The sequence below is a fragment of the Hemicordylus capensis genome, chromosome 4 (assembly GCF_027244095.1).
Source record: "Hemicordylus capensis ecotype Gifberg chromosome 4, rHemCap1.1.pri, whole genome shotgun sequence".
Classification (NCBI taxonomy): domain Eukaryota; kingdom Metazoa; phylum Chordata; class Lepidosauria; order Squamata; family Cordylidae; genus Hemicordylus; species Hemicordylus capensis.
This window is the reverse complement of record NC_069660.1, coordinates 53,868,173-53,890,197: the sequence shown is the minus strand read 5'-3', so window position 1 is coordinate 53,890,197 and position 22,025 is coordinate 53,868,173. Positions and strand designations below refer to the sequence as shown.

Sequence of the window (22,025 nt, the reverse complement as noted above, 5' to 3'; positions counted from 1 at the left end):
CTGGGAACTACTGGATGGGCAGATAAAACAGCTAAGTAATTCGAAAGTGTAATGAACTGAAGCGCTGCCTTAGGGGATGTAGCAGCAAGAGCAGTACTTTGTACCCTGACTGTACAAATTAGCTAAAGAGTAGTGCAATGGAACAGATCAAGTGCACCACCAATGACCGCAGCTTTCTCCCAAGCAATTTGGAACAATGTGTTAAAAATAGTCGCTTTTGCTTCCACTGTTGCCTTGGTGGAGCAGGCAGGATCAGCCAGCAGCTCTTTTAAGATATGACTCAGTGCAGGAGGAGAACAAATGACACTATTCCAGCCTCCATCTCTTGGAAACTGCAGGAGCCAGAGTGATCTTAAAACAAGCTAGGCTCAGTTTATGCATCAAAAATAGTTTTTTCATTAAAACTCTTATCAAGTGGCCCACATGTTAGGCAGCACTGCAAGAGCAGAAGAGTTCCACCCTTGCAAGGTGACTGTTGAGTAGTTGTGTTGAAGGTTTCTTGTGCAGCCCAGCATGGGTGGAGAGAAAGGGGAAAGCAATTTTTGCTTTCCTCCACTTCCTCCAAAAGCCCTCTTCTCTGCCAGGAATATGTCCCTGAGGGTTGCATGACTCTCAGGGATGTATTCCTACAAATGAAAAGGGCTTTTGTAGGGAGAGGAGAAAAGGAAAAATTGAATAATGGCCCAGTAGTGGGAAAGTAACTTGCCTAGGGAGCAAGAGGTTGCTGGTTTGAATCCCCGCTGGTATGTTTCCCAGACTATGAGAAACACCTATATCAGGCAGCAGCGATATAGGAAGCTGCTGAAAGGCATCATCTCGTACTGCGCAGGAGAAGGCAATGGTGAACCAAGGGTAGAACTCTTCTTCTGCTCTTGCAGTGCTGACCACATGGTTCTGTGGTTGGCAGGAGATGACATCGATTCAACAGCACAACTTTACCTTTACTTTATTTTAATGATAAGAATGAACAGCATGGATTTGAAGTATGTTTAAGCCAGTGGCATGCAGAAGTCCCCTTTCTAAAATAGGGACTTGGGAGAATTAACTTCACATTCTAGTTTGCCACACACTCACTGAATGGGACTTGGACAAGACATGGCCTCCTGTCTCTAAAACTCAGCTGTCAACAGGTTCCATCAGATGTAATCCTATGTAAACAACACTCCGATTTATCCAAGCTCCTGATCAGCTAAAATATTTGCATGCGCCCTCAAACATTTCAACAGAGGCTGTTTAATCTTAATAGTTCAATTATGAAACTTGAGACTTTCGTCAGACTTAATAGCAATGTGATTGAGTAGAACAGGGTAGGTTTGTGCTCTCTGAAAGGAAAGGTTAAGAGATTATTTACAGTTACAACCACCATATTTTGTCATTGCTTTGAGTATTTCTGTCCATGAATATTTGTGTGTGAAATTTTCCCCTTCATATGCCAACTATTCATCTGGGAAATTAAAAGGATCAGTTTTCTTTAGTATGCTTCAGCAATCCCACCCCCCCACCCCCTTTAAATTATTTCAATCCATGTCAACCAATATTTAAGCACTCTGTTCCTCCAACACATACAGCACTTGGTGGTCAATATTAAGGTTTCCCACAACAGCAGCAAATTCATTAAAATGGCACTGTATTCACCATGCCAGCACAATGTCATAAATCATCCTTGTCTCAAATGCTTGATGCAGATAATAAACAATATTCTGACTGACATACCACAAAAGGGTATGTCAGCCCAGTAATGTTACATGTACACAAGTTGCTCAGATGCAAAACATGCATAAATGGCATTACATTATGCCCAGATGACATTACTATAACTTGGACAACTTGCATATACATACCAAACACCATGTACTATAGATTATTTACAGATACTTTTAAAAGGACTACAGACTTGTGAATGTCAGCAGGAGAAGCATACCTGAGAGCTTTGTACTTGAAGTTCACCTATGAAAAGGACCTTTTGGGTGACTGATCCCACCTTGTGAACTTTCTCCTCCAGGAAACTCAGCCAGCTGTCTTTGGCAGAATTTCTTCAGCTTGTTAAGACTGTTTGTTTGTTTGTTTGTTTGTTTGTTTCAGATGGCCTTTTCTCTTTCCTCTTCCTTATTATTGGGGTGTTATTGCTTATTTGTTTTAGATTTGTTTTGATGTATCTTTTGTAGGAAGTTAGGCATTATAACCTTAATTTTCTTTGAAAGCCATTTTGAATTTTAAAAGATACGATGATGAATATTTATATACTGCTCTTCAACAAAATTATCAAAGCGGTTTACATTAAAAAATAATAATACGTAAATACATAAATAAGATGGTTCCCTTCCTGTCCCAAAAGGGCTCACAATCTAAAAAGAAATACACGGTAGACACCAGCAACGGCCACTGGAGGAATACTGTGCCGGGGTTGGATAGCGCCAGTTGCTCTTCCCTTACTCAATATAAGAGAATCACCACTTTGAAAGATGTCTCTTTGCTCAGTTAGCAGGGCTAACATGATCTAACTACATAAGTAATGCAGAGTGAACTTTGCTCCAAATCAGTGCTGTGCGAATTGGTAGAATTCATTGAACTCAAGGTTTGCTCAGTCATTCTTCTCAAATGACATTGTCCTCTTGAATTGTCCTCCCAGTCTGCCTGTCTTATGTACAGCAGCAGACATCTGGACTAATGAAACATGCCTGTAACGAGACTCTGTGGGAACACGCTGGGAGCCTGTGCACAACTCTGTTAGTCATTCTGAGCATGCATTGCTGGGCAAGGAGGTTAATACTTCTGAGCGCTGCTTGCACTTCAAAAATGCTTTGTAAAACATGTTGCTGAGTCAGAGCCTCTTTACTTGAGCTCTTTGTTGGTCAGGATGTTTGCCTCCTAACAAAAACCATACTAGTTCTTCATTCTGAGTGGATGTATTTTGAGGGATCTGTCTGTGATATGCTCCAGGTTCTCCTTACATAGGTGAATTTCACCACCACAGAATCAAAGAAAGATAATTTTATACGGATCTTGGCGAGTGTAGGAAAAGAATAACTGTTTGAGCAGCTTATCTAGTTTTATTATGCCTCCTTTCAATTTATGAAATGTGTCTTCCTTTTAGGAACCTGAGTTCTGCAGATGCTGGACGCCAAACGATGAGAAACTACCCTGGACTGATTGACTCTGTGATGGCTTATTCCCAGAACTGTGTGGCAGCCAACCGGCCAGATGACAAGGTACATAGAGTGATCTTGGTGTATATCCACCATTCTTCAACTGATGCAATTCTTGCTAGAGACTGCCAGAATCAAAATCTCATTTCATATTTTCAGAAGTTTATTTAAAAGTTTTTAAAATACAAAAGTTTTAAATACAGGCAGACATTATACGTGGAACAGATATTTGTGGTTTCGCATATCCACAGGTGTAAAATAAATACCTGACCTCCTTATCTGTGCAAATAAAACACATATATCCATGGTTCCTAGAAGGCCACAGAGGTCATTTCTGGTCACAGTTTTGTCCACAGGAGCCATTTTGTGCTCATTTCATTAAAAAAAAAAATTGGAAAAAATCTACAGCTTTTTGGGACTGTTTGAGACATGGGGGGGCATTTGGGGGGCATTGCTGGATGCCAGGAGACCTGCAGAGCACAGTAGGACACTTTATTTGGCCTGTTATCACAATTTGGGGGAGACTTTGGGTTGGTTTTTCCCCCCTTTGGAAAACTAACCCCTGCAAACCCATAGACTCAATGCCTCATTATCCATGGTTTTGTTACACATGGTAATTTGCAGGAATGGAACCCCTATGGATAATGAGGTCCATGTGTAATTGCAAAAGGCTTATGTAACAATGGATCAAGAATCTTGATGCACACTGTAAGCATGTTGTATTTTTCTCCTAGCCTCTTTTGTGCTATATAAATAGAGACTGCTTACATGCAATGCATTGTGGAGAAATTAAAAGATCAGGATTGTAAGATGCCATCCTTTGACCTCAGGATAATCTGGGAGCAAACTATAACAATATGAAAATATCTGATATGCACAGAAAGTAAGGAATGTCTATTAGGTCCCATTTCCATGCACTCAATGTCAGCGACATTGTTGTGGACCTTAAGTGTCAAATTAAGTTTGACACTGAAGATGTACCCATTGTACTGAGCTGATCTGAAAACTTGTCCTTTCTGAAGTACTCAAATGGCAACTGGGTTGGTTGGCTTCAGTGGCTGACATAATGCACAAACTTCCATCTGGATTTTAACAAAGCGTTTGCACAATCGCACACAAAAGTGTTCTTGTGTAAATGTGCAAAATATCACAAATGCAGTTGCATAATGGATGGCCATTGTTTCCAATGATCATTCATCATGCAACTCCATTGATCAATTTTGTGTGTTTGTGCAAGTGCACTCAAAATTGTGCAAATGCTGTGTTAAAACGCAGGCAGAGGTTTGCACAGTATGTCAGCCAGAGTCCCAATCTCTTTATAAACTTAGACATCACTTTGCCCCTGTTATGCAACTTCTCTCTCTCTTCTTCACATGGGAATTACACAAAATAATTACAAAAGATCATTTATGATGCATCCGTACTGTCTGGGGGCATCTCCAGGTACAGCGATGGGTCTTCTATTAAAGTTTTTTCTTCCATCTTATTTCTTGCAGAGTCCTTACAACAAACACGGCACTAATACACCTACATTCCATATGATGAAACTGTGTAAAACAGCAGGACCTAGACCAGGAGTTCTCAACCTTGGGTGCCAAGATGTTCGTTGGACTACAACTCCCATCATCCCCAGCCACAATAGCCATTGTGGCTGGGATGATGGGAGTTGTAGTCCAACAACATCTTGGCACCCAAAGTTGAGAACTCCTGGAGCAGACCATGATATTTCCCCAGGTACTGAGATTAATCAGCCATGTACAATATGCATATGTGTTAGCTACCAAGTATAATAATAATATGTATCCTGATATAATTGAGTGAGAAGTGATTATATATTTTTTAATTGTTTCAGTCTGTGGAGAACTGCATCTGTATTCTGCACAATCTGTCCTACCGCCTGGATGCTGAGGTACCTAATAAATACACACAGCTTAATCACATGGCCCGGAGCAATTACACAGATAAAACCCTGACAGGCTGCTTCAACAACAGAGGTGGAAAGCTAGAGGTAAGACTTGGGACTTGAAAATTCTTTGTTCCCATATGCTGGCCTCTTGTATTCACATAGTTCCTTCCCTGTTTCTTGATACCTTAGCAAGTCAAGGCATTAAGCATTCACAACTAGATAATGAGTGAAAATGCTTGAGAAAGTACTCAGGGGAAATATCACTATATATTTGAGCAGGTATAACTTGTACATGTGGGCCATAATCTTTGTGTGTGGCAGATGCCAAGACACTGCATATCATGTTTAGCCATGGGTTTCTTCTATAAGTCTTCAACTTCTTGGATTTTCCCTCTTACTTTTCCTTAGTATGATGAGTATGATCTACCCCTTCCTGAAGAGGACTTTAAACCCAAAGGATCCAGCTGGCTCTATCATTCAGATGCCATCCGCACATACCTGTCTCTAATGGACCAGAGTAAGAAAGATGCCACCCTAGAAGCTTGTGCTGGAGCACTGCAAAATCTGACTGCAAGCAGAGGACTGGTTAGTGTGAAATACATTTTTTCCTCTACATCTGGCGATATACTTAGAAAATAAACTTGCTTCAGACACAACAAGGAAAAGAATTTACACCAGATAGATGGAGCATAATAAAAATCCAGTGAAACCTGAAAAAGGGCCTTGTCAATTCAAGCTATATGTCAAAAAGCAAAAGAAAGACAGTTGATAATTCTGATATTAGTATTTTCATTGCAAAAATAATTTTCTATCGGAAAACTATTACTAATAATATTTATATGCTGCTTTCCAACAAGGTTTCCAAAGTGGTTTCCATGGAAAACTATCTATCCATCTGTATTTCTCTTAGGCGTACCCATTGCTAATCCCATGCATGGCAGCTCTCGCGAGAGTTCGCGAGCAAGCTTGCCAGCAGGGGAAGAGGAAAGCGGCGGTGCCGGAGGCGAGGCAGGAAACAAAATGGTGGCGGGTATGGGTGGGCGGGGTGAATAGGGCGGGTGGGGGCGGGGGAAGTAAGCGGAGGCAGGCAGGCTGGGAAAGAAATAGGCGGGCGGGTGGGTGAATCTAGGGGCACAGATGCTCTGTGCTCTGCCCAGCTAGTTACTTTAATTTACCTTTGGTGGGGAGAACAGTCTCTTCTGTTGGCTTGGGTATATTTACAGATGACGTATACAGAGGCAGGACAGGTGATCTAGTTAAGAGTTCCTATCAGATATGTTGATTTATATATATATATTTTAAAGTCAGAACAAAATTCAGAATATTTGGGGTTTTGTCCTAATTTGAGATAAAAGATATTGTTGTTGGCTTAGTAGCTCCCAAGCAGACTAAGGAAGAACCAGGTGGTGAATTTGTCCATCCTCTCTGTCCCCAGAAGCATTCCCTGTAACCCAGAAATAGGTTCTTGAGGATTGTACTGCTCTCAGGAGTCTATTTCTGGGTCACAAGGAGTGCTTCTGGGTCAGGGGAGATTGGCAAAGATCACTCCCTTTGTGGGTAAGGACTGCATTAGTGCAGAACACTGCAGCAGCACCCATACAGCAGCAGCACTTCATTGGAAGCCCTAGAGCAGGGGTAGGTAACTTGCGGCTTTCCAGATGCTGCTGAACTACAGCTCCCATCACAATTTATTCCAGCTGGAATAAATTCCAGCTGTAGTTCAGCAACATCTGGAGAGCCACTTGTCACCTAACTCTGCCCTAGTCCTTTCTTAGCCTGCATGCGAACCACCACATGCTTGTAACAAAGAAAGCGACATGTCAGGGTGTGCTTGTTAAATAAATACTCCTACTGGACCTTAGTTTAGTATCAGTTTGGTACCGTTGTTCTCATGTTGTTTTGTTCCTTAGATGTCAAATGGAATGAGCCAACTGATTGCTTTGAAGGAGAAAGGCTTGCCTCGCATAGCACGACTCCTGCAGTCCAATAATGCTGAAGTGGTCCGATCTGGAACATCCCTACTGAGCAATATGTCTCGACATCCCATTCTCCACAAAACCATGGGTTGGTGCTATTGTACATCCAAGGGACTTCTCTGCTTCATTCTGTTCCTTTATATAGGCACACTTTTTTCATAAACTCCATAAAGTGTAGTGGATAGGTGTTGTTGTTTTTAATTCCCACTGTGTTAAATGCCATCAAAGCTGTTGGTATGTCTTGTATCAGAAGCATTTTAGTAGGAAAAAGGGTCAATCTAACATGAGTTATTTCAATAAGTTAATCATCTTTTCTGTTCTCTCTTCCATTTTTGCAAATCTCTTGCAGATTTTCCAGGAGTTAGTATCAGTGTTCACTCTAACAGGGATTCCCAGATGTTGTTGAATACAACTCCCAGAATACCCAGCCAAAAGCCACTGCAGCAGGGAATGCTGGGAGCTGTAGTGAACAACATATGGGAATCCCTGTTAGAGGGAACAGTGGTTAGTATTACAGCCTTCTTTCTCCATATTGTTTGTCGAGAAGTGCCATGACAATGGCAAGCTAGATCATGGCTTGCTCAAGCTCAGCAGTGTTGTCTTGTGCTCTATAAAACAGCTGAAAATAGGTGGAGGATTACCTCCCCATCTCCTGGTCATGCCACCTGCCTCTTATAAAATGCTGTTTCCTGATCTCTTGGAACCAAATGTAGAGTATGTACCGCAATTGTGTTGGGCTTGGTTTTCAGTGGCACATCAGCATGAAGTTATTGAGGTCATTCACTCACTCAGAAACTCTGTTCTACTCAGGTTTGGGAGCTGTGTGTGTTCCCAGTATTCAGCTGTGTGCAAACAAGGAAAGAAGTGATGGATAGAAGTGATTGTTAGAGGTGTGCATGTAACTGCACCTCTGCGGTCCGGCACTGGGTAGCGGGGCTCTTTAAGGGTGGAGGAGGGTTACCTACCCCTCCCGCCGCTTTTCCTCCACTGGTGCGCCTGTGTTTTTAAAGCATTTGGGGCAGCTGAGTACCTCCCTGCTGCCCCTTCCCCGTTCCTTGGCAAAACGTTTAATAAAGCCTGACTGCTCGTGTGCACGTTGCTTGCATGTGGCACATCTGCGCGTTGCATGCGTACGTCAGATGTGTGCACGCATGACATACACACATGACACACAGACATGACGTGTGCGCGTGATGTGCGCATGCGCAGTCAGGCTTCATGAAGCTTTTTGCTGAGGAATGGGGGAAGGGGCCAGATCAGCTGCCCACACGACTACTGGGTCTGTCACGGAGCCGGTAGGGGCTGCGAGGATCGGGGGCCACTCAGCCCCTGGAAGTCCCAGGATGCTCCGAGCAAGTACATGAGGCATGCTGAGGTGACCCCCAAGGCTGGGAGGCTTGTTGTTGCCTCCTGGTCCGGGGTCTACTCGTGTGTTGCCATGCGCTGCAGCAGCACATGATCAAAAAAACAAGGTTGCGCTTGCTCTGTTAACCTCATTTAAGGGGAGGAGGAATAAGGCAGGCTAGCCACCGTGGAACCACCAGGCTTACCCGCGATCCCGGTGGTTCCGACAATTACTAGAAAGTGGGCTAGGCTCCCTTAGCCCGCTTTCTAGTAATCGTGGGAATAGGCTCAATCACTTTGTTACAGCAAAAGTGGGCTGACTCATACTTGATTTCAGGCCCTAATGGGTTGAACAAGGCTTTATTTTGTCTTGATAGCCCTGACAACCAGAAGTAGTGTAGTCCCACTGAAATAATGAGTAGTCCCACTGAAATAAATGGGAGAAGTTAGTCCTGGCCAACTTGTCCCATTAATTTCAGTTGGACTACTCATGAGTAAATTAGTTTGACTGTCTATCAGTCATACTGTCTGAGTTGTATGAGCTTTTTTTTTTTTTAATGTCTATTTCTCCCCTTCAGCTCATCAGGTACTCCCAGATGTGACTCGTCTCCTAGCCCTCCAGGCCCCAGGTTCCAGCAACTATGGAGACATTATGTCATCTGCTTGCTACACCTTGAGGAATCTAATCATGTCTAACCCACAGATGGCCAAGCCCTACATTACAGGCAGTTTGATAAATAACGTGGTAGGCCTGTGTCGAAATGGGTGAGTAATGTTGAGGAAGAGGGGTCAATGGAAGAGGGCACGCAACCATATTTTAGACCACATTCAGTCATCTGCAAATATACTTCCAACCCAGAACTTTCTATTTCAAATACATTGCCGAACACCAATACCACACAGTAACCATTTCTTAAATCTGTAGTCACAGCGTGGGGTGTTTAAGACCAAAGTGTTCTCCCTATATATTGAACCGGACAAAACTAAAGACTCATGGAATATTATCAGATGCTGACTGCTGACTATTTAGCAGCATTTTACAATGAAATATTGGGTTTTAATGGATAAGCTGCACTTGGTATAGCATCTGCATTTTCAAGACAGGTCACAATCATGAATGCTGAGCTTATACACCAAAGCATATGAATAAGATATTGTAACACAATATGGTCCTTAAAATAGTCATCCATATTACTACTTTGACTCCTGAATAACTGAAAGGGATAGTCCCACTGATAACCCTGAACTGGAGACACTAAAACATTCAAAGCATAAAAACAACTTTAAAAAAATTAAACCAGTATCAAAACAATATATTCCTCATATGTTGACACCAGTGTTCCCTGTAGCAGGGATTCCCAGATGTTGGTGGTTACAACTCCCATGACCCCCAGCCAAAGGCTGAACTTCCGTTAGAAGGAATTATACTTTTGTTTCTAAATACAGTAGTCTGAAATTATCTGTTTCTTTCCACAACATAACTTGTAGTGATGAAACCTGATAAAACTACCCTGTTCAGTCCAGATATTTTCTCCCTTCTTGCCTCACGCAGATAGAGGTGGCTTTGCCCCATTCTGCTGCAAGAGCACATAACCCGGGTCAGGAATGCCTGATGGACAGGCGAAGGGATATGTCCAAGCATAACTCACTAGCAATCTCCCTCACCTACTGCCTCATTCCACACATTGTTTGGCATCCCTCCTATGGTACAGAATGGGCTTAGACTGGTCACCTGTTTGGGGGGCCAGGCAGGAATGTTTTGCTTCTCTACAGATGCCTTACTTGAGAGGTTATTTGGGGCACTCCATTCTGTTCCCTTAGTTGGTCACACCTAACAGGTTCAGTGCATACAGGGAGTAGCGGTAAGGATATTATTTGATGATCCTTTTTGCATTTCAGTGAAGGCAGTAGTCAACCAGCCCTTAATGGCTTTGCAGCAGGGGGGCTATGATTGGAATGCCCTCCTCCTTCAGTGGCACCACCCAACTCAAAGGCTGAACAGTTTGGAAGGGTGTGTGTGAAGCCACTGAATAACCCTGACCCTTTAGGGCAGAGATAGGCGACCATGGCTCTCCAGCTGTTGTTGAGCTACAACTCCCATAATTCCCAGCCACAATGAATTTTGGCTAGGGATTATGGGAATTGTAGTTCCACAACAGCTGGAGAGCCAAGGTTGCTGACCTCTGCTTTAGGAGTTTGGCAAACAGGAGCAGGGATTTGATTGGTTCTAATCCACTGCTCAGAGCCAAAGAGGCTATTCACAAACACACATGCAAACCTGGGCTAAGGGAGCCCAGCCCAGTTTTGCAGGCACATGTGAACTGCCAGGATTGGGCTGATCCCGGCGCACCATAGTGGCAAACCTGCCCAACTAGCCACACTTTAGAACAAGATTAAGGGAACGGGCACCCCCTTACATCCTTTTTTAAAAAAATCGTCTGGCAGCCACGGCTATGGGGAGCCCAGGAAGGGGATGGGGGATCCCCATGATGCACCGCACACTCACGCAGTGCGTCATGGTTTTCCTGGGGGCTGGGATGATTTTCTGGCCCTCTCCGCTGCCTGGGCATGCGGAGAATCATCTGGGCGTGCAGGGAGTGCGCTCAGCACAGGAGGAGCAGTCATCTGCGGGACAGGTAAGTCTAACCCGCCTTCCCTGCAGCCCAGTCTGGAGCCCTTCTCACTGCTCGTGAGAAGAGGCTCAAAGTGTTATTATTGCTAAGCAGGCTGGGGGGAAGAATGCTAGTGTCTGGGTGGGGCAAAGACCTGCTACAGTTGAAACATTAATAATCTTACAATAAATTGGGTGCCCTTTCACTCAAGTTATGTGTCCAAGTATTATTATGTCTTCTTCGGTGTTGGGGCAAAGTATTGTGATGATTCCTATTGATGAACTTACATGTTCAACAGAGATTGATATAGGTCAGGAGGAGGAGAAACAGAAATAGGGTATCCCAAAAACTGCCGACTGCCATATGAACCTGCTTAAGCTTCCAGTTCATTAGGTGAGGCCCTTCTCCAGATTCTCTCACTTATTGAGGCCAAGCCGGTGGTAATCAAGGAATGGACATTTACTGAGGTGGCATCCTGTTTGTTGAACTGACTGCCCTCCCTAGCTTTATAGTTTAGTCTGATGTCCATACTTATGTCCATTCAATGACAGGTTAAAAAAATCTGTAGTTATCCAAGCATTTTAATTCAGTATTTTATCTTGCCACAATGTGTTTTATTGCTGCTGTCTTTGAATTATCATTTCATTTATATTGGATTTTTAACCAGATTTTTTCATCTCCTGTTGTGATGTTGTTGCTTATTTTATTTCATTATATATGTTATGCTCAGTTTTTGTAGAGACAGTATATACATTCATTCATTCATCCCCTAGAAGGATATGAGGAAAATAATCAGAAATCCAAGTTGAAGTTGGTAGTTCTGCCCACAGGAGAAGCCTGAAAAACTCCATTCTGAAAGAACGATGGAGAATTCCCGTTTAGAAGATGTACAGTGTTGATGCCATCTGTAGCCGAAGATCATTTGATTTCTTTCCTATTTGCAGCTCCTATCCAAAAGCAGCTGAAGCTGCCCGTCTGCTACTGTCTGACTTGTGGTCACACAGGGAGCTCCAATCTATACTGAAACAGGTAAGAGAGCTGAGATGCTGCTGCTCTCCCATTTCTCATAAAACACCATGGCAATTGGACAACCCTACCCTCCAGAAGAAGAGGTGTTGCTAACCTGGTAGTAAATGTGCCCTTAAAAAGTACAGAAATGTGGGAATGATGGCAAGAGCAGTTTGGAAACAGGGATTCCCCCCCCCCCCCGCCCACAATAGAACATTTGTTCAAGAAACATCCAGAGGTGACTTCCCCAAACAAATAGTTTGGGGAAGTAAAGAACATTATTAGTGGGGAGAGGATTTTGCCATACCTTACTATGCAGGGTTTTGCTATATAGTTTGCTGCACAATACTTATCGAGATTAAACTAATATTAATTAGCTTTTTACCTTATTAAGGAAGCTTGCTTGATGTTTTCAGATTCAGAAAAATGGATCAGAGTCCTCTTAGATAATACTGGAGTTCTTCTCAAGATCAGTGAGAAGTGCTCCGTGGAGGCTTATGGAGAGAGATCGCCCGCCCAGACAAGCAGCGGCTCACCTGTGGCTTGCCCGGCAGCTCTGGGGGTCAGGGTGCCGGCACATGCTGCCATGTATCACCCCACCCCCCAGATCCCCAATAATTCACCACACAAGTGTGCAGTGCATTACTGGGATCCCTCCTCCCCCCGGGGCAATGTGCGAAGTGATGTGTAAGCATCGTCCCGCATGTAGACACACAGCTGACACACAGTCCAAAAAATGGAGTTAAGGGAGTACTTGCCCCCTTAACCTCACTTTAGCAGGAGGCTACTTGGGCAGCTGCTTTGCCACCATGTAGCTAGCGGGATCGGGTGGTTCACACGAGCATCCAAACCCGAGATGGGCTCCCTTAGCCCAGTTTTGCACACTCATGTGAATAGCCGCACTGAGGCTCTACACATGATCCATGTGTAGAGTCTGCAGGGCTGCTGTGGGGAGAGCGGGCTTAGCCGGCTCCCCCTGCAGATGTTCAGACCTTGAACCCTGGGTGGCCAGATCGGCCGCCCACATGACTACCAGTTCCATCATGGAGCCAGTAGGGGCTGCGAGGATTGGGGGCTGCCTGGCCCCCGGAAGTCCCAGGATGCTCCGCGCAAGTGTGTGGAGCATTCTGGAGGGACCCGGAGGCCAGGAGGCTGCCTGCAGTGGCACACAAGCAAAGGAACAAGGCCGTGGTGGCACACAAGGAAAAAAACAAGGAAGCACTCGCTCCATTAACCTTGTTTAAGGGGAGGGGGAAATAGGTGGGCTAGCCACCTTGAGACTAGGGGTGTGCACGGAACTGCCAACTGCGGTCCGGCACTGGGGTGGGGGGGTTGCTTTAAGAGCAGCGGGAGGGTTTACTTACCCCTCCCGCCGCTTTCCGCTCTGGCGCCTGTAATCCTTAGAGTAATTGAGGCGGCAGGACACCTCCCTGCTGCTCCTTCCCCAACGTTGCTTGCGGTGCGCACGCAAGGGACTCCTGGGAATTTTTTCAAGCAACATCAGGGAAGGGGCGGCAGGGAGGTGTCTTGCCGCCCCAATTACTCTAAGGATTACGGGCGCCAGAGCGTAAAGCGGCGGGAGGGGTAAGTAAACCCTTCCTCCGCTCTTAAAGCAAACCCCCCCCCCACCCGAACCGGACCGCCCAGGTCCGGACCGGTCCGGAGGCTTTTTGAATGGCCTCCGGACCAGACCGGACCCATCCATACCTGAGACCACCGGGCTCGCCTGTTAGCCTGGTGGTTCCGACGATCAATAGAAAGCAGGCTAGGCTCCCTTAGCCTGTTTTCTAGTGATCATGGGAATAGCTTCACTGTCTTTTGGATTAAGTCAAACTTTCCAGTCTGCTTTCCAGGCTGGTTTTCTCTTCCTGTTCATGTACCAGGAAAGAGCCACATGGAGATATACATCAGTAGCAGTCTAACTGAAATCTGCAGAGAAGGTGACCCTGAATCCTGCTGCACACACAGAGCCCTTTCTCATGACCAGTGAGAAAGGGCAAGAAGGTTAGCAGAGAGGAAGCCTCAAAGAGCTTACTTCCTCACAGGCGAACAGGTCCTTCCCTCTGGGTGGGCAGATCGCCCACCCAGACAATTACTGGCTGCTGCTGGTTGCTCCAAGGGTCAGGGTGCCGGATGCTTCACTCCGTGTCACCCTGCCTCCCCCCCCAAGAACTCACATAATGCACTGCACAAGTGTGTGGTGCATTATAGGGATTTCCCCTCCCTTCCCCAGAGCCGATTGGGAGCCCTGCAGTCAGCCAGCCATGGCTGCAAACAGCCACGGCTGGCCGATGATTTAAAAAATGGAGTTAGGAGAGCACTCACTTTCCTAACCTCATTTTAGAGGGAGGCTCTGTAGGTGGGTTTGCCGCTGCGGTGCCGCCGGGATCAGGCTCAATCCCGGTGGTACACATAAGCATGCAAAACTGGACTGGGCTTTTTTGGCCCGGTTTTGCACACACGTGTGTAGAGCTTCATTGTCTCACCCAGCCTGCTTCCTGGGCAGGAAGGAAGCCAAGGGGTTGGTCTGGCTCCTGGGAAGCTGGAGGACTCTTCTATCTACTTGGCTTCACTGGCTTCTGCTGCTTGTTCTGGGGAAGAGGAGTGAGAATGAGGTTTCTGTAAATAATGGAGGCCTTTTAATGGTGCCGGACAATATGATTGCATTAAGAACAAGAACATAAGAGCAGCCCTGCTGGATCAGGCCCAAGGCCCATCTAGTCCAGCATCCCGTTTCAGACAGTGGCCCACCAGATGCCACTGGGAGCCTACAGACAGGAGTTGAGGGCATGCCCTCTCTCCTGCTGTGACTCCCCTGCATTGTCTGGCACTTTGCTGTGAAGTTCCAGTCTGGTGGATGGGGGAGCCAAAAGGGGGGGATATTTTTGGGGGAATGCCTACTAGCCTTTGGAGCCATCCCTGGTAACAGCTATCTTAGATGTCAGGTTTTTCTTTTTAAGACCTTCTCAGAAGTTCTGAAGGAATAATAAATAGGGGATCTTAAGTGGCGCAGCAGGGAAATGCTTGACTAACAAGCAGAAGGTTGCAGGTTCAGATCCCTGCTGGTACTATATTGGGCAGCAGCGATATAGGAAGATGCTGAAAGGCATCATCTCATACTGTGTGGGAGGAGGCAATGGTAAACCCCTCCTGTATTCTACCAAAGAAAACCACAGGGCTCTGTGGGCGCCAGAAATCAAAATTGACTTGACAGCACACTTTACCCCATAAATTATGCATTCAGAGTTCTGGTCATTTGTTTCAGAACAAGCAAAAAATCAGCTAAATGAAGCCCATTTCTCCACTGGTTCTGAAACACATACAAACCCTAGAATATGCTCCTCAGAATGACTCTTATAGTTCTATTATTGCAATTGCAAACCATTGTATGGTTGGTATGTACTGTAAGATTTGCACTGCAGGGAGCTTTTTAGTATAGCTGTTTCTATAGTCTATGGATTAAGCTCCTCTTGTCTGCAGATGGAAGGAAACAAAACAAACAAACAAAAAAGATCCAGTTTTAATATTGGGTGTAGGAGGACTGGACCCAGCCAGCATATGGATGAAAGATTGCTTGGGAATTCTATGTGCTCTGAGCACACTGCAGCATTGTGGCATATAGCTTTGTGAACTGTTAATTAGGAAGTCCCTAACATTTTGAACCTCATGTTTACCATGAAGTTCATAATGTCTTTAGGGGGCAAGTGTGTGCATACATATGTGCACATGTACACACAAATGTACACATACAAACTGTGTGAGTGCAACCCTTCTGGGTATAGAGGATATTAAGTGGTTTCTTTTCACCTGCTCTTCTACTTTTCTCGTTTCCATGGCTCATTCTGCAGCAAGGATATGATAAGAATATGATGGGATCATTAACAGGAAGCACTTTCAGGACCCTGTCTTCGAGATTCTAAGAAGAGAACTGAATTGCATGCTTGGATTGAAGGTAAATAATTGAATCAGGTTTTCAAACCTGGAGCAAAATTTCAGAGAGAAGCAAGATAGTGCTTGGTCCCCAGAAGCAACATCCTTTAATATAAATGCTACTGTGATTGAACTAATGGTGGTTTGACACAGCTTTTCTCCAGATTGAAGAATAAGATATAGATGCAGGTGTAATTTTGATGCCTAAATAGAAACTACTACGTTTCAGTTTATCGACTGTAATTGCTAGATGAAACCATTTTTTGTCTAGACACAGAGTGCTTTCTAAAATAGACCTGTACATACAATCCAGCCAAACTTAAACTCTTTTCAAATTCCCTTGATTTAAATGGGTGCAAATTAAGCACATGCTTAACTCCCAAGATAGTTTGATTTCTTGGGGAACCTTAATTTCAGCATCAGAAGAGAATGATTTGATTCTTGTGGGGGCCAATCTGGCCTCCACCCTCCAGATGTGATGGAACTCAAAACATGGCCTCCTCAGATGATCTTAAGTTGTGGAGGGATTTAAATAGAAGAAAGCACTTCTTAAGCTTAGATGGCTCTTGCCTATATTCTTTTTCAACCTGCAGACTAACATCCAGAAATTATGGCCCTAAAGGTTGTGCAGCCCTCAGGGACATATTTTCAGGAGGCACAGGAAGTTATAGAGGGAGGGGAGGATCTTAGAAAATCAACCCGTCTTGCACGACAAAAAACACTGGAACATTGGTGCAGGATTAATCTGGATGCAAGCCACCGAGGTCATTCACACAATCAAAAACTGTGTTCTAGCTGAATTTGGGAACTGTGTGTACTCCCAATCTTTGATTGTTTGGAAGCAAGGTTAGAGGAAGACCTGGGTAGAAGTGATTGTGTGGAAGCAAGGTTAGAAGAAAACCTGGGTAGCTTTTTCTCCTACCTTGCTTCCACACAGTCACTTCTACCCAAGTTTTCCTCTAACCTTGCTTCCACACAATCAAAAATAGGGAGTACACACAGCTCCCAAACCTGGGTAGAACACAGTTTTTGATTGTGTGAATGACCTCACCTTTTTAATCACAGGGCGATTGAATTATGTGACACCATTGCAAACATGAGTTGACATTCTAATTAACTGTTTAATTAAATAATTTAATTAACTAATTAATTAGCCATACATGTGCAGCTAAAAAAGGCATAAGCAGCTATTCAGACCCTGATTAAGGTTTCTATGAAGACAGTAGCCCTTCCTCTTTCTGAAGCTTCAAAACGGCCCCCAGCTGAGGCAGGTGCATGAACTGGCTCCTGGTAAAGCAACTGGGAGTGACAGGATGCACTATTGTGCCACACCCTTGGCTGCCAGGCAGGCCTTCTGCCTCAGGTGCTCGAATTCTGCTCTGACCCTAGATCACCTCCACTCCTGGGATTCCAGATTTTAAGGAGGGGATTCCAGGGATGGGACAGGGGTTCTGCAGTGTGTGTGTGTGTGTGGACGGGGGTGGATCCTTGGTGTTCCCAGGTTCTTCTGATGGGGTGGCTAAAGGCAAAGCAAGCTCTGGCAGTTCAGGCCACATGGGATCTTAGGGGGTCTCGTAGGGACCAGGGTTCCTGTTTGGCACTTGCTCTCTCTCCTCCTCTGAGAAGACCTTTTCAGGGTCTGAGCCTGGATGGGCCCTGACAATTGCGATCCATGCACTATGAAGAACTGGCAACCCCTCCCATTCTTACTTCACCCTTCTTATACCCATCTCCCCACAATGAAACCCTTAGAACACATTAACCCTCGACCGTTGGTTGTTTATTGGAATATTGATTGGCTAGAACCCTTTTTCCTTAACTTTTCATATCACCAGTGGGAATCTCATTCATCCATTCATGTGCATCGCTAATTAGATGACAAGGCTACCTTAAGCAAATCATAGTTACGCCCGATGTGTGCCCGTGCTTCCTCACTGAATTTCTTTGTTTTGACAACCGCACAGCTATGCACATACAGCTGAGAGGAGAGAGGGAGGGAAGGGAAAGGGCCAGAGGCGTAACTAGGGAAAACGGCGCCCGGGGCAAGCACTGAAATGGCGCCCCCCACCGTGCCCCCCCCGCCGCCCCCCCAACATACTACATTATACTTAGGTTTTTCCTCACAAGCGCCGACCGCCAAGCCAGGCGCCAGCAAAGCAATGGGGGGGGGCCGCAGGCTGCGCGGAAGGGACCGCTCGTGGGGAAGGGGGCACCAACGTGCTCCCTTGACTGCTGCAGCGCTGCTGCACTGAGCAGGAAACATTTGTATTAACAAAAAATTAAAAAAAAATTAAAAAATTGGTCATGGCGGCGCCCCCCACGTGACCAGAAAAGATGGTGCCCGGGGCACGTGCCCCCCCTGCCCCCCTATAGTTACGCCTCTGGAAAGGGCTTCCTTAGCTTACATAACATGCAGCCACCCTCTGATGGAAGCAGGCGGCATGTACGCTGCCTCCATCCTTCGGCAAACCATGTTAGGAATCCTAGAAGCAGTGCAGGAGGCTCCATACAAACAGTGTGCTGTGTCAGAGCAGCTCCACCCAACCCATAGGGAATGCTGGGAGTCGGGTGAAGCTGCTTTGATGCAGTGTGTGCCATTTGCACAGAGCTTCTTGGGCTGTTGCTAAAAGTTAAGCACAGCTATGCACCAACATGCTTTGCAGTAGGGGTGTGCATGAAACCGGTATGCCCAGTTCAATTTGAGTCAGAACACACACCATCCACTTCCATTGGAAGATGGCGGCACAGTATGTAAGCCCCTGAGTCCAATGCCAACCCCCTCCCACATATACCACAGCACACAGAAAAGCACATGGTGGCATTTCTCAATGTACAAGTCAAAGACACTTCATAATGATTACTTTTTCAGAGATTTTCCTTTTCTTTCAGAGTTTGTTACTGGTTCCTGTCTGGAAGACCTCAGTCCTCAACAGATTAGTAAAAACGTTAAGGACATCCATAGTGTTTTGGAGTTCTGCTCAGTTGTAAAACTAGGTATGAAAATTGCATTGCCCAATTATAGGCATCTTAAAATGTTTAAATGGATTTTTATTTTATTTCTTATTTTTTTGGTCTGGGGATGGGTTGGGAGGTTGGAGGTTAATGTTACTTGATGTCAATAATTCATTATTCCTGTACAAAAAACAAAAAGGTGTGTGTGGGGGGTGCAAGTTTGAAATTGTTGTTGGACACTACCCAAGCAATGTCAAATTGCACTATATAAGCCATTTATATGACCATTTGAAATAAGACCATATATGACCATTTAAAACTTCACAAATCAGCATCTCCCTAAATATGTGTGTATATATTTAGTCAGCTTATGTATAGAGAGGAGCAGATTTTCAGTGTTATTTGGGTGCTGCCATAGATATGAATCTCAAGGTGTGATCCTATGTGTGTTTACTCAGACGTAAGTTGCACTGCATTTGATTGCCTGCATCATGCGCAGCATTATGGAGCCCTAGTGCTGTGCCCTGGGACTGCTATGGACTTCTGCTTTTGACAGTGGGGAAACCTGCAGAAATGTTGCTTCTGTATCTGCTACTTTGAGCAGCATCAGGGCTTGCTAAGAGGTCTGAAGCAACTCTGGAGTGTAGCATGAACGGCTCCATGACACAATGTATCCTGTGGGCCAAAGTGTCTTGCTCCCAAATAAGCATGCATAGGATTGCAGCCTAAGTCCTTTTCACTCCTCATATTCAACAAATTGTGTAAAACGACTAAAATCCTATATGTTTATTTCATTGTCAGTAGTCATTATACATAGATATTTAGCATAGTTATCTGGTTTTAGATTGCTGGGCTCCCCCCACATCCCACCTTGCTAAGCATTACTAATGTCATGGGCTTTCTTCTGCATTCATTTCTTTATCTGACCTGCTTTAATATTCCACATTATTGTTAAGGTTTTTTTTTCCTTATAGGTCACTTAGTTTATACATCCCAAGAAGCAAATTCATACCAGAGAAATTTCTCCTGAATAGGTTCTTTGTCATTTTTTTAAAAAAACTCTATTTTTGTACTATATATTAATCTGTATTATGCAAAAGGCGGGAACTCACTTCAAGTGATGCTTTGTTGCATTTATAAACAACCACAATCTTCTATGTGGCTCTCAAAAACACTTGTTTCACCAAAACTGAGATCCTTTCTTTTTTATACCAACTAGCTTAACAAGTCCATCGAGATGATAAGCCCAAGGAGAAGATAAATGGATACAACTTAGTTTTCCAAAGTAGAGAATGAAGTTAAAAAGAATCAGTGACTGACATCCAGACGAACAAAGCCTGCAAATAAGGAGTGACTGTGGGGACACACTGGGGGCCTATGTGCAACTCCCCAGGTCCTTCCATATGCACACTACTGCACAAGCAGGTGGGACTTCCCAGCGGTGCCCACACTCCAGAAGTTATCTGTATGAGAGGAAACATATCACTGAACCTCAGTGATGCATTTCCTCTTCAGCAGCCTGTTTCCAGGGCATGGGTAGAGCTGGGAAGTTTTGCCTTCTTGCACAATCGGGTACACACAGGAGGGCTGGCGGAGTTGTGCATGGGCCTCCATTGCATCCCTGATTGAAGTCTCTTCTTATGCACATACTCTGTTAATCTTGATGTCAGCCAGAGCCTTTTCCTAAGGGTTGTCATAATGAAATGATAGTATTAACTAACTAAGACCCCACATAGAACTGTTGAGTTGGTAGTCCGCTTAAAACCAACCAGTACCTTCTAGAGCCATTAACACTGACCTGTCCTGTGCATTCCAAATACCCTGCTCACTTGCAGAGAATCCCATCAGGGGTTTCGTACATTGTCTATATACATTTAGTACAGTTTTTGATGGCATCCTGGGATTCTCTGAACATTTTGGTTAATGTACCATTTCTTAGAGGAGCTCTCTTATAGTTCAGGGAAATGGTGAACTACCTTTATTCAGTGATGACAGTAAGTTTTATAAATGTCTGTTGAATTCGATAAGATAGTTGTCTTGCTGGCATTCAGAATAAAAGACCAGATCCACAGATTAGTAAAATGTAAATCATCTTGCATGATCAGTTTGGATTTATGACCACTTACAAAGTTTACATTAGTCTTGGCATACTTAATTTTTGTGTGCAAATAGAGAAAGGAAACTGGTTGACCATCTAGGCTGAGAGTTCCTGCCTGCAACCTTGGAGAAGACGCTGCCAGTCTGTGTAGACAATACTGAGCTAGATGGACCAATGGTCTGACTCAGTATATGGCAGCTTCCTATGTTCCTATGACCAATATGAGTTGCATGGGGAGCACCATTACTGGAAGACTGATGCTAATTTGTCTATCCCCTTGTCCATATGAGTTGGGGGAATCACTGAACTAAGATTTGGTCACAGCAACATGAGTCTGTCAGAGATTTCTAAGATAACTGAGGGTGTTTTATGTGCATTTTAATACCATAAGTGCTGGGAAGTGATAATGCACAATTCTCTCAGCGTGTTACCATACTCTTTATGATGCCAACAGCACTTACCATAGTCAGATTGCGGTTTTGTTCAAGCTGAAGCACAAACATGCAAAAGCACCATGATATCATAAGTACAAGTGTATGCGTAGACACCCACATATATTGGCTGATATCCTGATTAATGAAGCACTTGCAGAAGCACAGTGAGCTAGGCACAGCTATTGTACTAACTATCTACACTAAGTCTGAGCTTCCATTCCAGTCTGGTGTTGTGGAACCATGGGGATGTTTGCACTTGTGCAACAGTTGTGCAACTGCAGCACATCTCACTTGGTTTAAAGGGAGCTTTTGCACAAGAGTGTTATAGTGCATTTCTGCACATCCCTAGTTTTTAGTGCAGCTATGTGATCATCTTGCACTAGCATGACTTTGCTCATAATGCAAGGGCTGTGTTAGGATGACAACCACTGGGTTCTCAGTCATAGAACGGAAATGTTTTCAGCTGTGTCTAACTGGACTATCAAACTTTGCAATTTTATATATAAGATATATTTTGTATATACGATATATTTTGCTATTAAATAGGAAAGGGTATTGTATGTGAATCTGCATGCACCACAAGTGTTTGACTGCACAGTTATTGTGGTGTTTATGCACA

The 22,025-nt window shown here is 44.5% G+C and overlaps 1 protein-coding gene across 1 annotated transcript in view; it reads left to right on the top strand.

The window, feature by feature from the left end:
- Positions 1-19,614, top strand: part of PKP1 (plakophilin 1) — an 81,554-nt gene extending 61,940 nt beyond the window's left edge. The window contains exons 7-14 of the mRNA XM_053248149.1: positions 3,095-3,209; positions 4,999-5,154; positions 5,461-5,637; positions 6,963-7,116; positions 8,951-9,137; positions 11,929-12,013; positions 15,841-15,944; positions 18,812-19,614. Coding sequence (XP_053104124.1) covers positions 3,095-3,209; positions 4,999-5,154; positions 5,461-5,637; positions 6,963-7,116; positions 8,951-9,137; positions 11,929-12,013; positions 15,841-15,912 — 946 coding nt within the window. The 3' untranslated portion in view covers positions 15,913-15,944; positions 18,812-19,614. The remainder of the gene's footprint in view (positions 1-3,094; positions 3,210-4,998; positions 5,155-5,460; positions 5,638-6,962; positions 7,117-8,950; positions 9,138-11,928; positions 12,014-15,840; positions 15,945-18,811) is intronic.
- The last annotated feature ends 2,411 nt before the right edge of the window (positions 19,615-22,025 follow it).